Source organism: Dromaius novaehollandiae, chromosome 7, assembly GCF_036370855.1.
Source record: "Dromaius novaehollandiae isolate bDroNov1 chromosome 7, bDroNov1.hap1, whole genome shotgun sequence".
Lineage (NCBI taxonomy): Eukaryota > Metazoa > Chordata > Aves > Casuariiformes > Dromaiidae > Dromaius > Dromaius novaehollandiae.
In genome coordinates, this window is record NC_088104.1 from 28,477,158 (window position 1) to 28,491,560 (window position 14,403).

The following is a 14,403-nucleotide window of genomic DNA, read 5'->3' on the forward strand; positions in this document are numbered from 1 at the left end:
GGAATAAAAAGGAGCAGATAAATTCCTGGAGGAACAAGGAACAGGGAAAACTGGGAGAGGAAAAAAAAAACCCCCAGCTCTTTGGTGTGATCATGTTTGAGCAAAACTCCTCTGATTGACTGGACATGCTTCAAATTTTCCATGGCATGGCAATACTCCTTTGAATTCTTTCAAAATTATATTGGACAAGGTATCTTTTTCATGTTTAAAAGGGTAAATATTTTTGTTGTTTCCACTGTTCTTTATTGTGCCATGTCTCTACATGCAACAGCCCCTGAATTTTATCTGGTTGCTCCATAAGTTGATGAAACATGCAAATAGAAATTCTTCAACAATCTTGTTTTCCTAGGAGATCATTAGCATGAGGGGGTCTTTGGATGTAAGCAGTATGAGATAAAAATAAAAAAAAAAAACCCACCACCAACAGAAAAACCCCCTAAAAACTGATCGAAACCCCACAACAAATATGACTCTGATCATGATTTGAAAATGGCACACTGTTTAATTTGTTTAACTCTGTTTTCTGAGTTGTTCTTTTTATCATTAGCTCAGACAATTGAGACTACTGCATTTTTAGGCATAAAATGCCTGAAGCAATGAAGACTTATTTTTTTATTCCTGTTTACTGTGTCAGACGGAATTAATTTGTTTTTCAACTTCAGCATGCTAGCATTAGTTTTGCATATGCTTCAGTTAAGAGCTGGCACTGCCGTTTTGTAAAGTTTCCTTTCCCTGTTACAACAGCTGTATTGATAGCAGAAAAAATGCCAGAAGGATAGTGTTTTAATAGTGTCTGCTATTGGAGTATCTGAGGATTTGAGAAGATGAGTTCGTAAGAGAGCTGTTTGGCATTCTCATTTCAAATGGTTTGCTTCTTTCCTAGTACCCGGTGATGAGAGGTCATGATCTTTCAGCTGCCACCAGTTACACTACTCAGAGATCATCCATTCTACCTCTCTATGAAGTAAGTGACCCTGTTCACACGGTGATTTTGAGTCAAAACAAAGTACACAGTTACATCTTAAATGTGACACATGCTGTGCTAACATGGGGCAATTCCCAAACTTTGCTCTAAAGCGATAACAGATGACTCCATCCTGAAAATAACTTTGGTTCTGCACATTTAAATTAATTCCTTTTTACTTTCATGTAGCTGTTTGTATGATATGTCTAAAAATGAAATGAATGAGTGTGGAATAAAAATGAATGAGTTTTCTTGAACTGTGGTGAATGTCCAGCACACAACCTTAGTATACTGAAGTTGGTGAGGTTCTGCTTGACTCTGAGGGCACGTCTGAGCAAATGCAGTTACAGGATCTGGACCTGTGTTAACTTTTTGATTATTTTTTATTTTATTTTATTTTATTTTTTTCAAAGAATACTTTCCAGGAGCTACAAGTGGTGAGGCGAAATCTAAACTTATTCAGAACCCAAATGATGGATTTGGAATTGACTATGTTACGACAACAGACAACAGTCTATCAGCACATGACTGAAGAGGAAAGGTAAACTGATCATCTAAAAAAGAGAGAGAAAATACTTAGTCACTACAAGAAATGTGCTGCTGCTCCTCAAATCGCAGCAAAAAAGTCTGTTAGTTTCAATTTAAAAAGGGCTGGAGCTGAGTTTTTGCCAAAAACTTTGTTTACTATCTTCTTTACAACTCATCATTCCAGAGTTTACTCCCCTCTGTTCTAATGTTCTAATCCATATTTCCCATTAGTTTTATTACTTTTTTTCTTCCTTTTCCTAACTAATTTTGCAGCTCTGGATTTTACTGATTTTACCATGGAATGCTTGTTTAAAAAATGTCTTAAAGATTTCAGACTTAAATTTTTTTCCCCCATCTTTGTAGATTTATATAAAAAATGAACAGTGTAGCATTCAGATGCTTTTCCAACCCACAAATTCCACTCAGCAAATTACAAATGGCATTCATTATTCTGGCTCTGTGCATTTGTGTTCACCATGAGTTGCAGCAAGAACCCCACGAAGCTGATCTGGAACAATTTTCAAAATTGCTTATTTGCTTTATATCATTGAATCAGCTCTTAACTAACTCATCTTAAAAGTAAATACATTAGAAATTAGTTGGCCTTCTTTGATAATAGCATCCTTACCAATTGTAGCTGCTACTGCTTGGCAATTAGAACCGTGCAAGTGAAGTATTATGTGATTACTGTGTTCCTCTATGATTTTTGTTGTTACTGTTTTTTAATAGGATTTGCTTACATATATAAATGCCTGTTTTCTTCTGCTTGCATATACTTAAGTGTTTAAAGTTAAGATTTGTGGAGTATGTTCTGGAATACACCCTGTTGCGTAGTTTTCTTCCTGAAATTAAGTTTTCTCTACACTCGTTATCTAAGTGGAGAAAGACCTCCTTTCTGTCTAGGGATTTCAGCCAATTTTCCTTGAAAGAGGAATTTTCTATGTTCAAATTTGAATTCTCTTGCATGGAGTGCTTTACTCATGGGACTGTCCCCCTCAGAGTGCAACTGAGTGCAGTGAATGCTGCTATTCTTTTTGTAATGAACTTTGTATAGATATGAAGCTGATCAGCTACAGAGCTTGAGAAAATCTGTCCGCATGGAGCTACAGGAGTTAGAAATGCAGCTAGAAGAACGTCTACTCGCTTTGGAAGACCAGCTGAGAAGTCTGCACATGTCTTCACCTTACAGACCTCAGACACATATGGTAGGTATCACTTTTGCAACATTATATATTTTGTTAGCGTAACATTAATAACTTATAACAGTTAACCTCCAGTGGCATGATATCTGGAGAATCTAATGATGTATTGACAGTTACCTCCTGTATTATCAGGGACTGTATTTTATTGTTTCCTGCCAGTGTTTCATCTTGGGGAAAAGGAGTGAGAACAGAGGGAATTTTTTTCAAATCTGTTAATATGTATGAATGCACATTTTGGGGGTTTTCAGGTGTCTGATTTCGGACCTCTTCTGTCAGTGCCGCCTTTTTCTCCTCTTTATGACCCTGAAATCTCACAGACTTGGCAGGCAGTGCTTGTGTCTGAAATCTTTGGGGAATGGTGATGGTCCTTCTGGAGTTTACCTATACTGACTTCCTTGCTTGTGAAAGGAGGGCAGAGAGGTGAGAAATGCACAGTGTTTCTGTCCCAAGGAATAGGGTGTACTACCCCTCCAGCTCTGCCTATCCATGGAAGGAAAGATGGGAAGATCCCGTTGTCTGTGCTGGTCGCTGTACTACCTTCTTGAGGTTTCCTCCTCTGCCCTTTCACAGCTATTCAGATGGCTGTGTGGCTCCCTGCCAAACAACGGGAGAACCTCTCCTCACATGGACACTCCCATAGCACAAGAGGAGGGGAGAAGACACTTTCTCTTCTTCTTCACTTAGCAGAAGACTGTTCCTGTTTTTCTGCTGCAACTCTGCCACCACCCAAACAAAAGCAGCACAGATAAAAAGTATCATATGTCCTTCCTGGGTTTCATTTCTCTTTCTTAGCCAATACTCTTCTGTAGAAGAAGCACAGGCACAGGCCACATCTTCCTCTTCAGCATTTTGTCATGGGAAAAAAAGATTGAAACTCGAGAACAGGAAAGTATGGTGCTACTGTCATCCCAAGCCAAACTTGCATTCTTTGAACAATATAAATATCTTTATATTTGTAAATCCTTTTATAGAAGAGGGCCAGCTTTAAAAATGACTGAAATAAACTTTCTCTGACCAGCTTTGCTTCCTGGTTCCAAGTTTCTGCTTTTACGGAAAGTTGTCTGTGACACGGCATATTTATATATTAGCTTCTGACAGCTGTGGAAAAAAATAAATAAAAATTCCTAAATGCCTTAACTTGATATAATTTTTCAGGCTATGTATGGCAGCAGAAGTACTGATAATCTATCATGCCCTTCTCCATTGAATGTCATTGAACCAGTAAGTAGTTGTATGTTTTACTTAGAAAAAGAGCTAGGAAAGGCATTCTTAAGAAAGGCTGTAAGAGATTCATTTGGCAGAGTCCTGCAAGTACTTTACTCATTTGGGTAGTTCTATTGTGAACAACTGCATTTACTCTTAAGCAAAGTTAACCATAAGTGTAACTGGCTGTGAAGGCTCATTTGTTTTTAAGAGGAATATGTAGTAGTGAAATGTTGTTTGCATTTACTTGGTATGACTATATGGTGAGTCCTGCTAGGAAAATAATCTCTTACTTTTCTGTGAGTATTATGCTAGGAGTCCTGTGTAAGTTCCCAAATGACTGAAAGCAAGTAGTTCAAAGATTGCAGAAAAAGGTGAACAAGCTTGAATTGTTTTAGCAAAGAAAAACAAATGAAACCTTTACTTTTGTGTCTGTCAATGGTTCTGACAGGATGCATCCGTATTGCAAAAGTCAGTGGTTTGGGGAGCTGCCACAGTTCTTATTTGCTTTGGCTTTCAAAAAAGCCTATTCCTTTTTGTTGTCCTCTCTGTTGCAGTCATGACTGCAAGCATATATTTATTTTATATCTGTATTTGTTACATGGAGAGAATGAGTAAGTGATGGAATAAATAATAAGAAGGCATAGTTGTGTCTGTATGTGATTTTTTTGCATGCTTATTCAGGGCTGTTTCTTTTCTGAATCCTTAGGTCTCCGAACTTATTCGAGAGCAGTCATTTCTGAAGTCTGAACTGGGTTTAGGACTGGGAGATCTTGGACTGGAAACTCTGCCAGCAGAGGGTTCAGAGTCCGTATTCTCCCATGGAAACTCTGATTCTTCTTCAGTGTGCTCCAGTCATGCAAGTAGGAAAGCTGGTGTTGGATCCTCTGAGCGAACAGGAAAGTCCAAGAGTCAAAGCAAGAAGTTATACCGAGCCTCTGTTGCCTTAACACCGACACCCCCTGTGAGAGCAGGTGCTGGACAGCAAGTGGAAAGCTCTGAGGAGCTTACAGACTCCAAGTCAGAGGTGGAACACAAACTTGAAAAAGCCCCGCTAGTGCCTTCGGTTGATGAAATCCACAAAAGCGTGGAGCAGGAGGAGCTACAGCAAGTCATACGAGAGGTGAGGAGACGGGCTGAGTTCTAGGATGTTCAAACAATGTTTACTGAAATTTAAAGATAGACTATCTGTAACGCTTTGCCGCTGGAGTTTTCTCTCTTCCCTCCCAAGCCAAGGCTCTGTGCTATTACTGTCCTAGTTTAAAGGCTCAGGGCTTGCCGTCAGAGTGCTTTTGTCACTAGGTGGCCAAGCCACAATTGTATTCTTGTGCAAAACAATAGACATTTTTTCAATGATAGTGGTTAGCACATAAATGAATAGCTAGTTACTACTATAAGTCTGGGTGAGAAAGAATTTGCAGTCTCTGCTACTAGCTGACTGGCAGCATTTCAGAATCCTAAGTGAAAATTTCTCTGTCATGTTTGCATGCTAAAATGCCATTTTGCAGTTAATTTGATTGATGAAATATTGTTTCTAAAACAACTCTTTAGTAAATGTTAAAAATACTTTCCCAGTCCCTCTTCCCAAACCACTAACAACTCTAAGAGTAAAACTAAAGCAAACTGAGGTCAGATGAGAAGTTATTTCAGACATTAAGACTGATTTTGGACCAGTTTTATTGGCTGTCAATGAAAGTGAAAGGTGCTTGGGCATTACTCTTGTGGGCCAGGTTAGAAAACAGGACTAAAACTGCATTGGTATTTTTTTTTGATTTTTTTTTTTTTTTTTTTGTCAGTGTCATGACAAGAAGCTTTATGGCGAGTAGTGTAAATGGGAAAAGGAAGCAAAAGAAATTTCATTCTCCCCAAAGCAGTGCCCATGGGAGAGTGGAGTTTTTTATCTGCCATGAGTACAGAAGTGGGGATTGGGAACTCATGGTTTTTATTCCCTCTCTTTATAGTGACCGAAGCTTTAGCCTTTAGTATGTCCCTTGAAACTTGGGTATGGCTCAGCCATAAACCACTGTAAAGACCAGCAGAGTTGCCATGCTCAGGAATACATGACAGGCTAGGCTTTAGCTCTGAGGCACCATCCAGTTCTGCTTGCTTGGAGGCTTTGAACCACCTGAACCAGTTTTGTCTTTGATGGAGGTGAGAGGCACGCCACTGATCTGACAATAAAACAGGAGCTGCAGTCCCAGAAAGATCTTTTGCCATTTCTTCATCCCTTTTCCCCCAGTGCAGAAAGAGGCAGTGGATCATAAGGTATCCCTTGCTCACTGACCACAAGACTTTGCTGTGTCTGTGTCTCTGCCAAGTGGAGATGCTTTCTTGACTGCCTCGCTGTGGGCTTTGCTATGTGTAGCCACTTAACATTTGCACAGCGAGATTTGTAAAGCAGTAGAGCATTACTTTAGATTCGAGCACTCCTTAGTAACGCTCTGCTGCTGCATAAACAACCAGGCCTAAGGTGCAAAGAGTAAGGCCTAGCCACAAGCATTAACACTGAGTGAACTGCTGGTGTTAAAACGGGATACAGTTTGGCAGAGAGGCGAAATGGATACGTGCCTGTAATAAGCCTCACTAATGCTGAGTAGTACCTTGCCCCGTCAGTAATCCCATTGGAATCAGTGGGGTGATTTATGGAAAGCAGTGTTACCCTGTGGAAGGAAGGGTACTGCAGTCAGCTCTCAGTGAGATACCACTGGGCCCACGACCTCCTTGCTGTGCTCAGCACTAAGAGTTGAGCACCTTCTTGCCATCGCTGTTTTTTACAATGCGGCTTGCGATGCTGCAGTGTTACACCTTTACTTTGAATCCAAAAAATGAATGTAGCAGAGTGGCAAGCATCCACCCTTTCCATGTCTTGTCTCCTTCCCCCCACAATCTTCCCCAAAGTAGCTAGAGTAAAGTTGGAAGAAGCCTTGAGAAGGGCCTTGATTTGGGAGATGTCTCAAAATGTGCCCAGACATCCCAGATTCTCTCTGTTTCTGGACCATTTGCTTTCCTTTCTTGCCTTTTTTTAAAGAGCTTCCTTGCCTAACGCTCAGAGAGTACTTGCACATGAGATTTCTCACACCTTCTACTTTGCTGTTGATTCTGAAGTGAAGTCAGGATATTGAATTTGTATCATGTCCAGCCCTTCTATAAAAGCCTACACTTCAGAGGAATGGTTCGTGGTGGGGTGCTGTCAAGTAGAAACTGAGAGAGGATGGAGAGAGCTATAATTCAAACGTACTGTAACAGCAGCAGAGGCAATAAAGGGAGCAGGAGTCAAAGTACAGAGTTATTTCAGTCAATATTTTTTCTGAGGTTATTCCTATGTGAAAGTTCCTCTTTGACTTTATTAATTGATAGCAAATAAAGATGTGTACTCTTTGCATAGAGAACGTTCTTTGGGTTGTGTGATGCTGAGCACATTGTAACTAAAAGAATCTGCACTGAACTGAGAGACTAGTATTCAGATATGAATAGTCAGCAAAGAAATGAGTGAGCCTGACTCACTTCATAAATATTTGAGCACACAGAGAGATTGTCCCTCAGTTTGACTTCATTGGCAGCCAGTTTCGGATCGGCTCTCATTCTTGGTGTGAGGAGTTCTGAGTGTCAGAGTGAAGATGCATTGGGTAGAAGCATGTGTTGTTTTTTGCGGAGTCTGCATACGCTGTTTAATACTGTACAGGAACTGTACAGTACATTTCATGAGAGCTAAAACTTACCATAAATTGAAATGTGTCTTCTTTAAGTAGCCCTATTGTTACCGAAGGAATTCCAGTTCTGTTGTCAAATGAAAGAAATCTGTTAGTATGCGTACTTGATATATGCATGCACAAATGTTAAACCATTGCTTGTTCCTCCCATTCTCTGTGGCTGCGTGACCTCATGTTGAGGAGAGAGAAGTTAGGCAGTGTTTCAGAGTATGCCTGGGTGGACTGTAATGTATGTGAGCTTTGACCTGTGACTATTTGCTGGCTTAAAACCCCCTCCCAAAAACGTTGATGCAAATTTTTAGCGTTAATGGACTTACTCCCACGGAAGAGCCCACAACAATGTAAAATGTTACAATACCAAACAGTGGCCCTCTTGTGTTGATGAAAACACGGCCTGACCTCCGCTGGAATACCACGTGAAATGTTTATTTGACTTGTAGGTCCCAGTGTTGCTAGGAGTGTAACCAGGCTGGCCACCTCATTGGGTTCTTCTGCAGTTCAGAAGATGCCTTATTTTAAAAGCTTTCTGTTCAAGAGTAATGTGGTTTTTGTTTTTGCTAACAGGTCTCCATTTTAAATGACACTCAGTGAAGTTATATTATAAAGAAAAGTATGATTTCCTGTCGGCATCTGTTTTAAGAGGCTGTAATGGGGCTCTATGGAACTGATGGATGATTTGATAATCTTCCCTTTTCCATTTTCCGTTCAAATCTACACTGGCTCAACATTGGTCAAAAAAATTAATAGCATCTGCTGGTTGTTCGTACTTCCCTTGCAGAGGCTGTTGGGCTTCTCATTTTACAAAGTATGGGCATAAAAACTTGCCACTTACTGCTACAAAGAAATGGCCCAAGAAGAAAATGAAGTAAAAGATGATCTTTTTAAATCTGTGTACAAAAAGGTACCTCAGGTCAGGAGTAGGAGGGATGTGAAAAGACTTATGCTGCCGTTCCACCACTAACTGAAGAACCGTATCTCCAGTACTGCTGGTTTGGGACATTGCACTGTCAAGGAGTTCATTATTCAGCAGCAAGATAATATTGTGGTAATGGTGATGATTTCATAGGGAAGAACATTACTGGTTCACTGTAGTAAAACTGTCTATGAATGTGGTACTGTATTAATACAGTATTAATTATTGGTACAGTATTAATACCCCGGATGAGTGTGTCCTCTTTCAAATGATCAAATTTTCATTCAGCTTGTAAAAGTCCCGGGGGCTCTTCCTTGGCTGCTTTCCGTCTCTAGTGCTGCTGGAGCCTCGGCAGAGTACTGTGCCTGCGCAGAGGGAATGGAAGGTGCACCTTGCCCTAAATCATTCGTAATCCGAAAGACAAATATTGGCAATTGTCATGGCAGAGATGAGACTGAGTCACCCCAGGAATCGATACCTCTCTCACCGGGCAGGAGTGGCCTTGGTGAGTCTGCCGCAGGCAGAAGGAAGCGAGGGAGCAGCGGCCCTGGAAGGAAGCAACGGAGGGTGGCCTTGCTGTTGTCTCGGGGAGAAAGGCGAAATGCAGAGCGCTAAAAGTGATCTGCCAAGGTCGGGCGCGAAGTGGCTGGAAGAGCTGTGAATAGCGCAGGAGCTGCTTCATTTCTAGTCCGTGCCTCATCACAAGACTGGCTGTCATACTAGACCATTTACTTTGCTAATTCAGGAAGCTTTTATCAGTTTACTGTGGACAGTAATGTTTATCTTCTTCTATCCTGTTAGAGAAGGGCACAGGGTGCTTATTTTGTAATGGACTCAGAGACCCAACCTGTGTGAGAAGAAAAGTTGAGGCAGGAGGATGACGGTAACCTGCCAGATCACCAGGGGACTGTATGGTTCTAGCAAAACACTCTCCCCGCTGCCCTCCGTTGAATTTTCTTGGTGTATTCCGTGTTTCTAAATCCAAAAAGTACTTACTAAATTGACAGCGGTCCTCAAGCTTTGTATTCATGTGTGTGCACCTGCATAGATGTGTCCTCAGCATCTGTGACTGCCAGTAAAACAGCTTTTGTTATATGCTGGCTTTTCTTTTGTCAGTTAATCAACAAACAATCCAACTGAGAACGTATTTCTGAATGATACTGTATTCTCTGAATTTCTCCTTGATGCAAAATAATGAAATGAGGAACTTTGCCACCAATGGTTTAGGGATTGAGTAGCTTGCCAGTGAGGACAAGGGGATAAATAACCCGTTGCTAATTCTGCTGCCGCCCTTCTGACGTTGCTGCGTAATCCTCTTGACGCACCAGGAAGAGGGGAGCTCCTCTTGGAAGGTGTACAAGAATAATTGCCAGATGTCCATGGTGACATGATGAGAGGGCTGTACAAACATGGCAAGGCCTTTGGGAAGGCCAGGTTTGAGTAAATGTTATTCCCATGGTATTAGTGGGGCATTGAAACACGAAGACATTTATTACTGGCAAACCCGGGATTAGAAGTTGGTTTTTTTTTGTTACCAGGTCTCATGTTCTTTACAGCTACTTAACCACTGAAAAGCTACTTGTGGAATGACACTATGGACAGGTGTTTTTTTTGTTTTGTTTTGTTTTTTGTTTTTTTTTTTAGTCTAAGAAACTATTTGTCCTTTTTATAGGAAAAGGAAACTGTAACTGGGATGATTAATGCTAACATTACTGACCCTGGCTGACACGCTTTGATTCCTAATAGGCTGCAGTCTTTCACCATGGCTGTTCTCCCCTGTCCTTATAACCACCTCTGACTTGTTAATAGTTGCTTAAGTGAAGACCATTCAAAAAATGAGTTGACGCTGAAGATTTCTTTTAGTTGTGAGCAGCTCATGTTATTTTTCCTGTGTCATGGCCTCCTTCTCCTTCCAGCACAATATGATATTGCAGAACTACTTTTTCCCTGCTCTTCTTGCTTTCTTTTCTTTTACTGTAGCCTTCAGTGATCTCTTCTTTCTTTGTTCTACCCTCAGTCACGATTAGGTGCCTGCTAGTAGTAACTCCTCTTTTTGTTTGTGTAAAACTTAATGGGTAAATACTTTGTCACAGTCATGTGAAAAATAGTCTTTGCTGGCATAGATAATATCCCAGTGGCCAGATGATGATGTGAGCAATTGTTGGAAGTTCTGTGTTTGTCTTTGCTGCCAAGAGTATATAATTAGGATTAGCTGCCTTTTGATTTATATGAAAACAGCAGCTCCTATTCAAAGACTTGGGCCTTTCCTACAGCATGATGAATCTGTGAGGTAAATAGGTCCTGCCTTCCCTTTTGAGAGGTTACTGCTAATTATACAAAATGGTGCATTCGTGGTGCTTTTTAATGCCTATTTCCTGATACACTATTTTTACAATTTTACATAGTTGAAATATTATTTAACATAAAACCAGTAGTCCTAAGTGTAAAATAAAGATATAAGTACCATCTGGAAATATCAAGCTACTTCAGTCTGCAACTATATGCTTTGTAAGAACTTCAAAATTACTTACTTTAAAATTATTTTCCAAGATAAACCCTCTTATTTTTTTCCATTTGCATTTTTAGAATGGTGTTGTATGTTTTCATATGCTGCTAATGTCAAACCTGTCTGCAATACCATTCAGTTTTATCCTTTTGGTTATATAACTTCGTGACCTTAAAACTGTGTCTAATCCCTTTCAGATCAAGGAATCTATTGTTGGTGAAATACGACGAGAAATAGTAAGTGGATTGTTAGCAGCTGTGTCACCCCCAAGCAGATCCGCAACTGCAAAACAAGATTCACAGCCATGACATGGGTACTGCAGGTAATCTTTGCGAATCTGCTAGAACAATTCAGTGGTTCACCAGAGTGGGCTTTTTTGTTATTATTTTTATTATATGGAATATCTTAGTTAGCTGAAGTCTTGCTTTGGTTTTATTTTTCCCCTGAAATATGAATGGTCGAAACTGAAGTTTCATTTAATACAGAGAGTATGGATAGTCTGGATAGCTCTGGAAAATCAACTGTTTTACAGCTTGGCCCTTCCTACTGTCAGGTTTTATGCAGTGGTCCTTGACTTTTGTTTCAGTAACCTCCATGATGATTCCATATGTGAATGGATCATGTCTGAAGTTTGCCTGCCTTAGATATGGATATTAGCAAAATATATATTTAAGCACTTGACAGCAAGCAGACTTCCAGAAATCTAATTTTGATATTCATCTTGCTTTTTCTTTTCTGTAAGGTTGGATGTAGTCCGAAATGCTGTGGAATTCTGCTTTGGGCGGCATACACTGGTGAAAGTGTCAAGTTGTTCTTGCTTCAGGAGATGTTAAAGCTGCTGAGATAGGCTACTGTATTCAACGCTTGGTTCTATGATGCGTACTTTTCCTTGAGTTCATATATAAAGCCTTAGACACTTTAACTAGTTTATTACTTTCCATAAAGCATCAGCAAAACTGTGGCTGTCCGAAAGGTTTTCTATTTATTTGTATGTCCCTGTTGTAAATTTTTATGTAGCTAACTTCTTTATTTAGTGATGCATCATGAAACTTGAAGATTTTTCAGACTTAAGCAATTTATAAATAACACACACACATTCAGCCTAGCTTTTTTTAAAAACAAACAAAAACACTGACCTCTATGAGGTATTTATTGTGCAATAACTGATCCACTTTGAGAGCTTGAAACAACCAATAATTGTTTCCACTGCTGTTACTTAGTGCCACTTCAAAAGAAGGAAAAATCCTGTTGTAAAAATTGCTGTTAATTCTTGGGGAGGTTACTACTAGCAGAGTGGTAGAATGACATGAGGTTACTTAAAACTACTTAAAGTTCTGACACTGAAAGCCTTATCTTTGTGTAGAAGACAACTTTTAACTAATTTTATTTGCTTCCTTACTGTTTGTTTTCCCTTCCTTCTGTGGAAAAGTGCCTTATTTTAAGCATTGTTTTTGTCTTTGTTGGCTGCTTCTCAGTCATAGCAAGAGAAATTCTCTTTTCTGCTTTATATTAACAGAATACAATCAAAGTACTGATATTCTGAAAGCAATTAGGATGTATAACTTGGAATGGATGAATGACCTTGCTTGTATTATGGGGAAAATGGAAAAATTTCTTTTCCTTCCCCATCCTTCACTGGTTCTATTTTCAGTTAGCATGGCGAACGTGTGTTTGTTCCGATGGAGAAAATTGGAAGTCATTGGAGGTTTTATGTGGTCAAGTAGACATTTAGCAGATATGTAATATCCCATCTGACTGTGCTTGGAATTCTCTTTACTCCTTTGCCATTTCCAGCTACTAAAACTTTATACTGTGTCAAGGTCTTTAATCAGAAATAGTTTCAAATATAACAATATTACATGAAAAAGTTTATCTAAAGATTTTAATTATGTAATTGTGTTAGGAAGACACACAAGGGCTGATTTCTTAAAAAAAAAAAAAAAAAAGTATATTAAACCAATAAAATATTTATTTTGCCTAAATCTTTGTCAGTGTTTTTCTGCATTTCATTGTGCACATCTTACTTTTAAGCAAAATAAATAACACAGATTGGATGAAACACTACGCAGAATGGACAATGGCATGAAAGCTCAGTTCTTGGGTTTCAGAAAGTTTTCAGATGCTAAGTGGACTCTATATGCTTGAGAAATGTGTGATATAAATTTGAGAGAACTGTTGACATTTTAAAACCAAACTGTTAAAGCTGTTGGCTCCTGTTTCAGCTCTCAAGAATTTGCTTGGTCCTGACCTCTCTTCAGAATTGTCCCTGTGAGTAGAGCCAGAGCTTTCCTGAAAGTCTCATCCTACATGTTTAAAAGTTAAAATATAAACTCCAACAGCATTTATACATGCAATTTATATGAGGTTGTAAGCTGCAGTAGGTTTCTGCTTTCATTTGCAGCTTGCCTGAGTACATAGTTCCATTCCAAAATGCCACCCAAAGAATACCCAGCCAGGCTGCAGCACGTGCAACCTTCATTTGCAAATGCAGGCAACCCAAACTCGCTCAAATAGTTGGAGCAGCAGATTCTCCTCTTCTCCCCCATCCAGACGAATTGGCACATTCTAATATTAATAGAAACCCTGTACCCATGTGCTTCTCAAAGTGGTATTCCAAGAAAGGTGACGACTCTAGCTTTTATGGAGCAGTGGAGGAAACCACGTCTGGAGCTGGGGGGTGTTGTGAGCAGACGCTGGCAGCAGCGTCCCTCAGCTGTGGCAGCCTGGCTGCTCTCTGCTTTGGCCAGACAAGTCACTTGGGTGTATGAAGATCCCAGAGTACCTGGGGCACTGTAGCTCAGAGCTTATAAGAACATTTGATCTCAGCAACACAGAGACTGATGTCTAATATGTCCTGAGAAATGAATATAATGCCAATTTTTCATTCAGCTGGTGGAAGGCAAATTAGTAAGGTTCTGGCACAATTTAAAATAGAGGCATTTCACTAAAAACTATACTAAAACTAATGAATACATGAACACTTAATTTTTTATGATTGTAATAAGTGCTGTTTTAAAAGATGCTTCCATCTAATACTGAGTGGCATATTTCTAGATAAATGCATATCTATAAACTCCTTTTTTAAAAAAAAAAAAAAAAAAAAAACTCACTGCTATCATATAAACTGAACTGAACTGGTATCAACCTCTATTGACATTTCTGCTTGTGCCTTAGGAACAGCTGTCTTTATCATTGGACACATGCCTAGCCTGGGTGGCTTGCCCTTTTAGTAATGTCAATTCAGCTGTAATGATTTTCTGAGTAAGGATGCTGTTTCTTTTGTTTAATGCTTCTTTACATATTAATGTCATTTTTTTCTGCTAGCCTGCAATTTGATATGAATTGTATGTAGATTGAAACAGTTATTAGTGACTAAT

The 14,403-nt window shown here is 39.5% G+C and overlaps 1 protein-coding gene across 3 annotated transcripts in view; it reads left to right on the forward strand.

The window, feature by feature from the left end:
- Positions 1-13,008, forward strand: part of ITPRID2 (ITPR interacting domain containing 2) — a 42,011-nt gene extending 29,003 nt beyond the window's left edge. For 2 of the 3 annotated variants that reach the window (XM_026110231.2, XM_026110230.2), the window contains 7 exons: positions 884-964; positions 1,378-1,505; positions 2,547-2,697; positions 3,850-3,915; positions 4,607-5,020; positions 11,224-11,348; positions 11,769-13,008. In XM_026110231.2, coding sequence (XP_025966016.2) covers positions 884-964; positions 1,378-1,505; positions 2,547-2,697; positions 3,850-3,915; positions 4,607-5,020; positions 11,224-11,334 — 951 coding nt within the window. In that variant the 3' untranslated portion in view covers positions 11,335-11,348; positions 11,769-13,008. The remainder of the gene's footprint in view (positions 1-883; positions 965-1,377; positions 1,506-2,546; positions 2,698-3,849; positions 3,916-4,606; positions 5,021-11,223; positions 11,349-11,768) is intronic. The other variant, XM_026110232.2, reaches the window with a different exon arrangement.
- Positions 13,009-14,403: the final 1,395 nt, after the last annotated feature.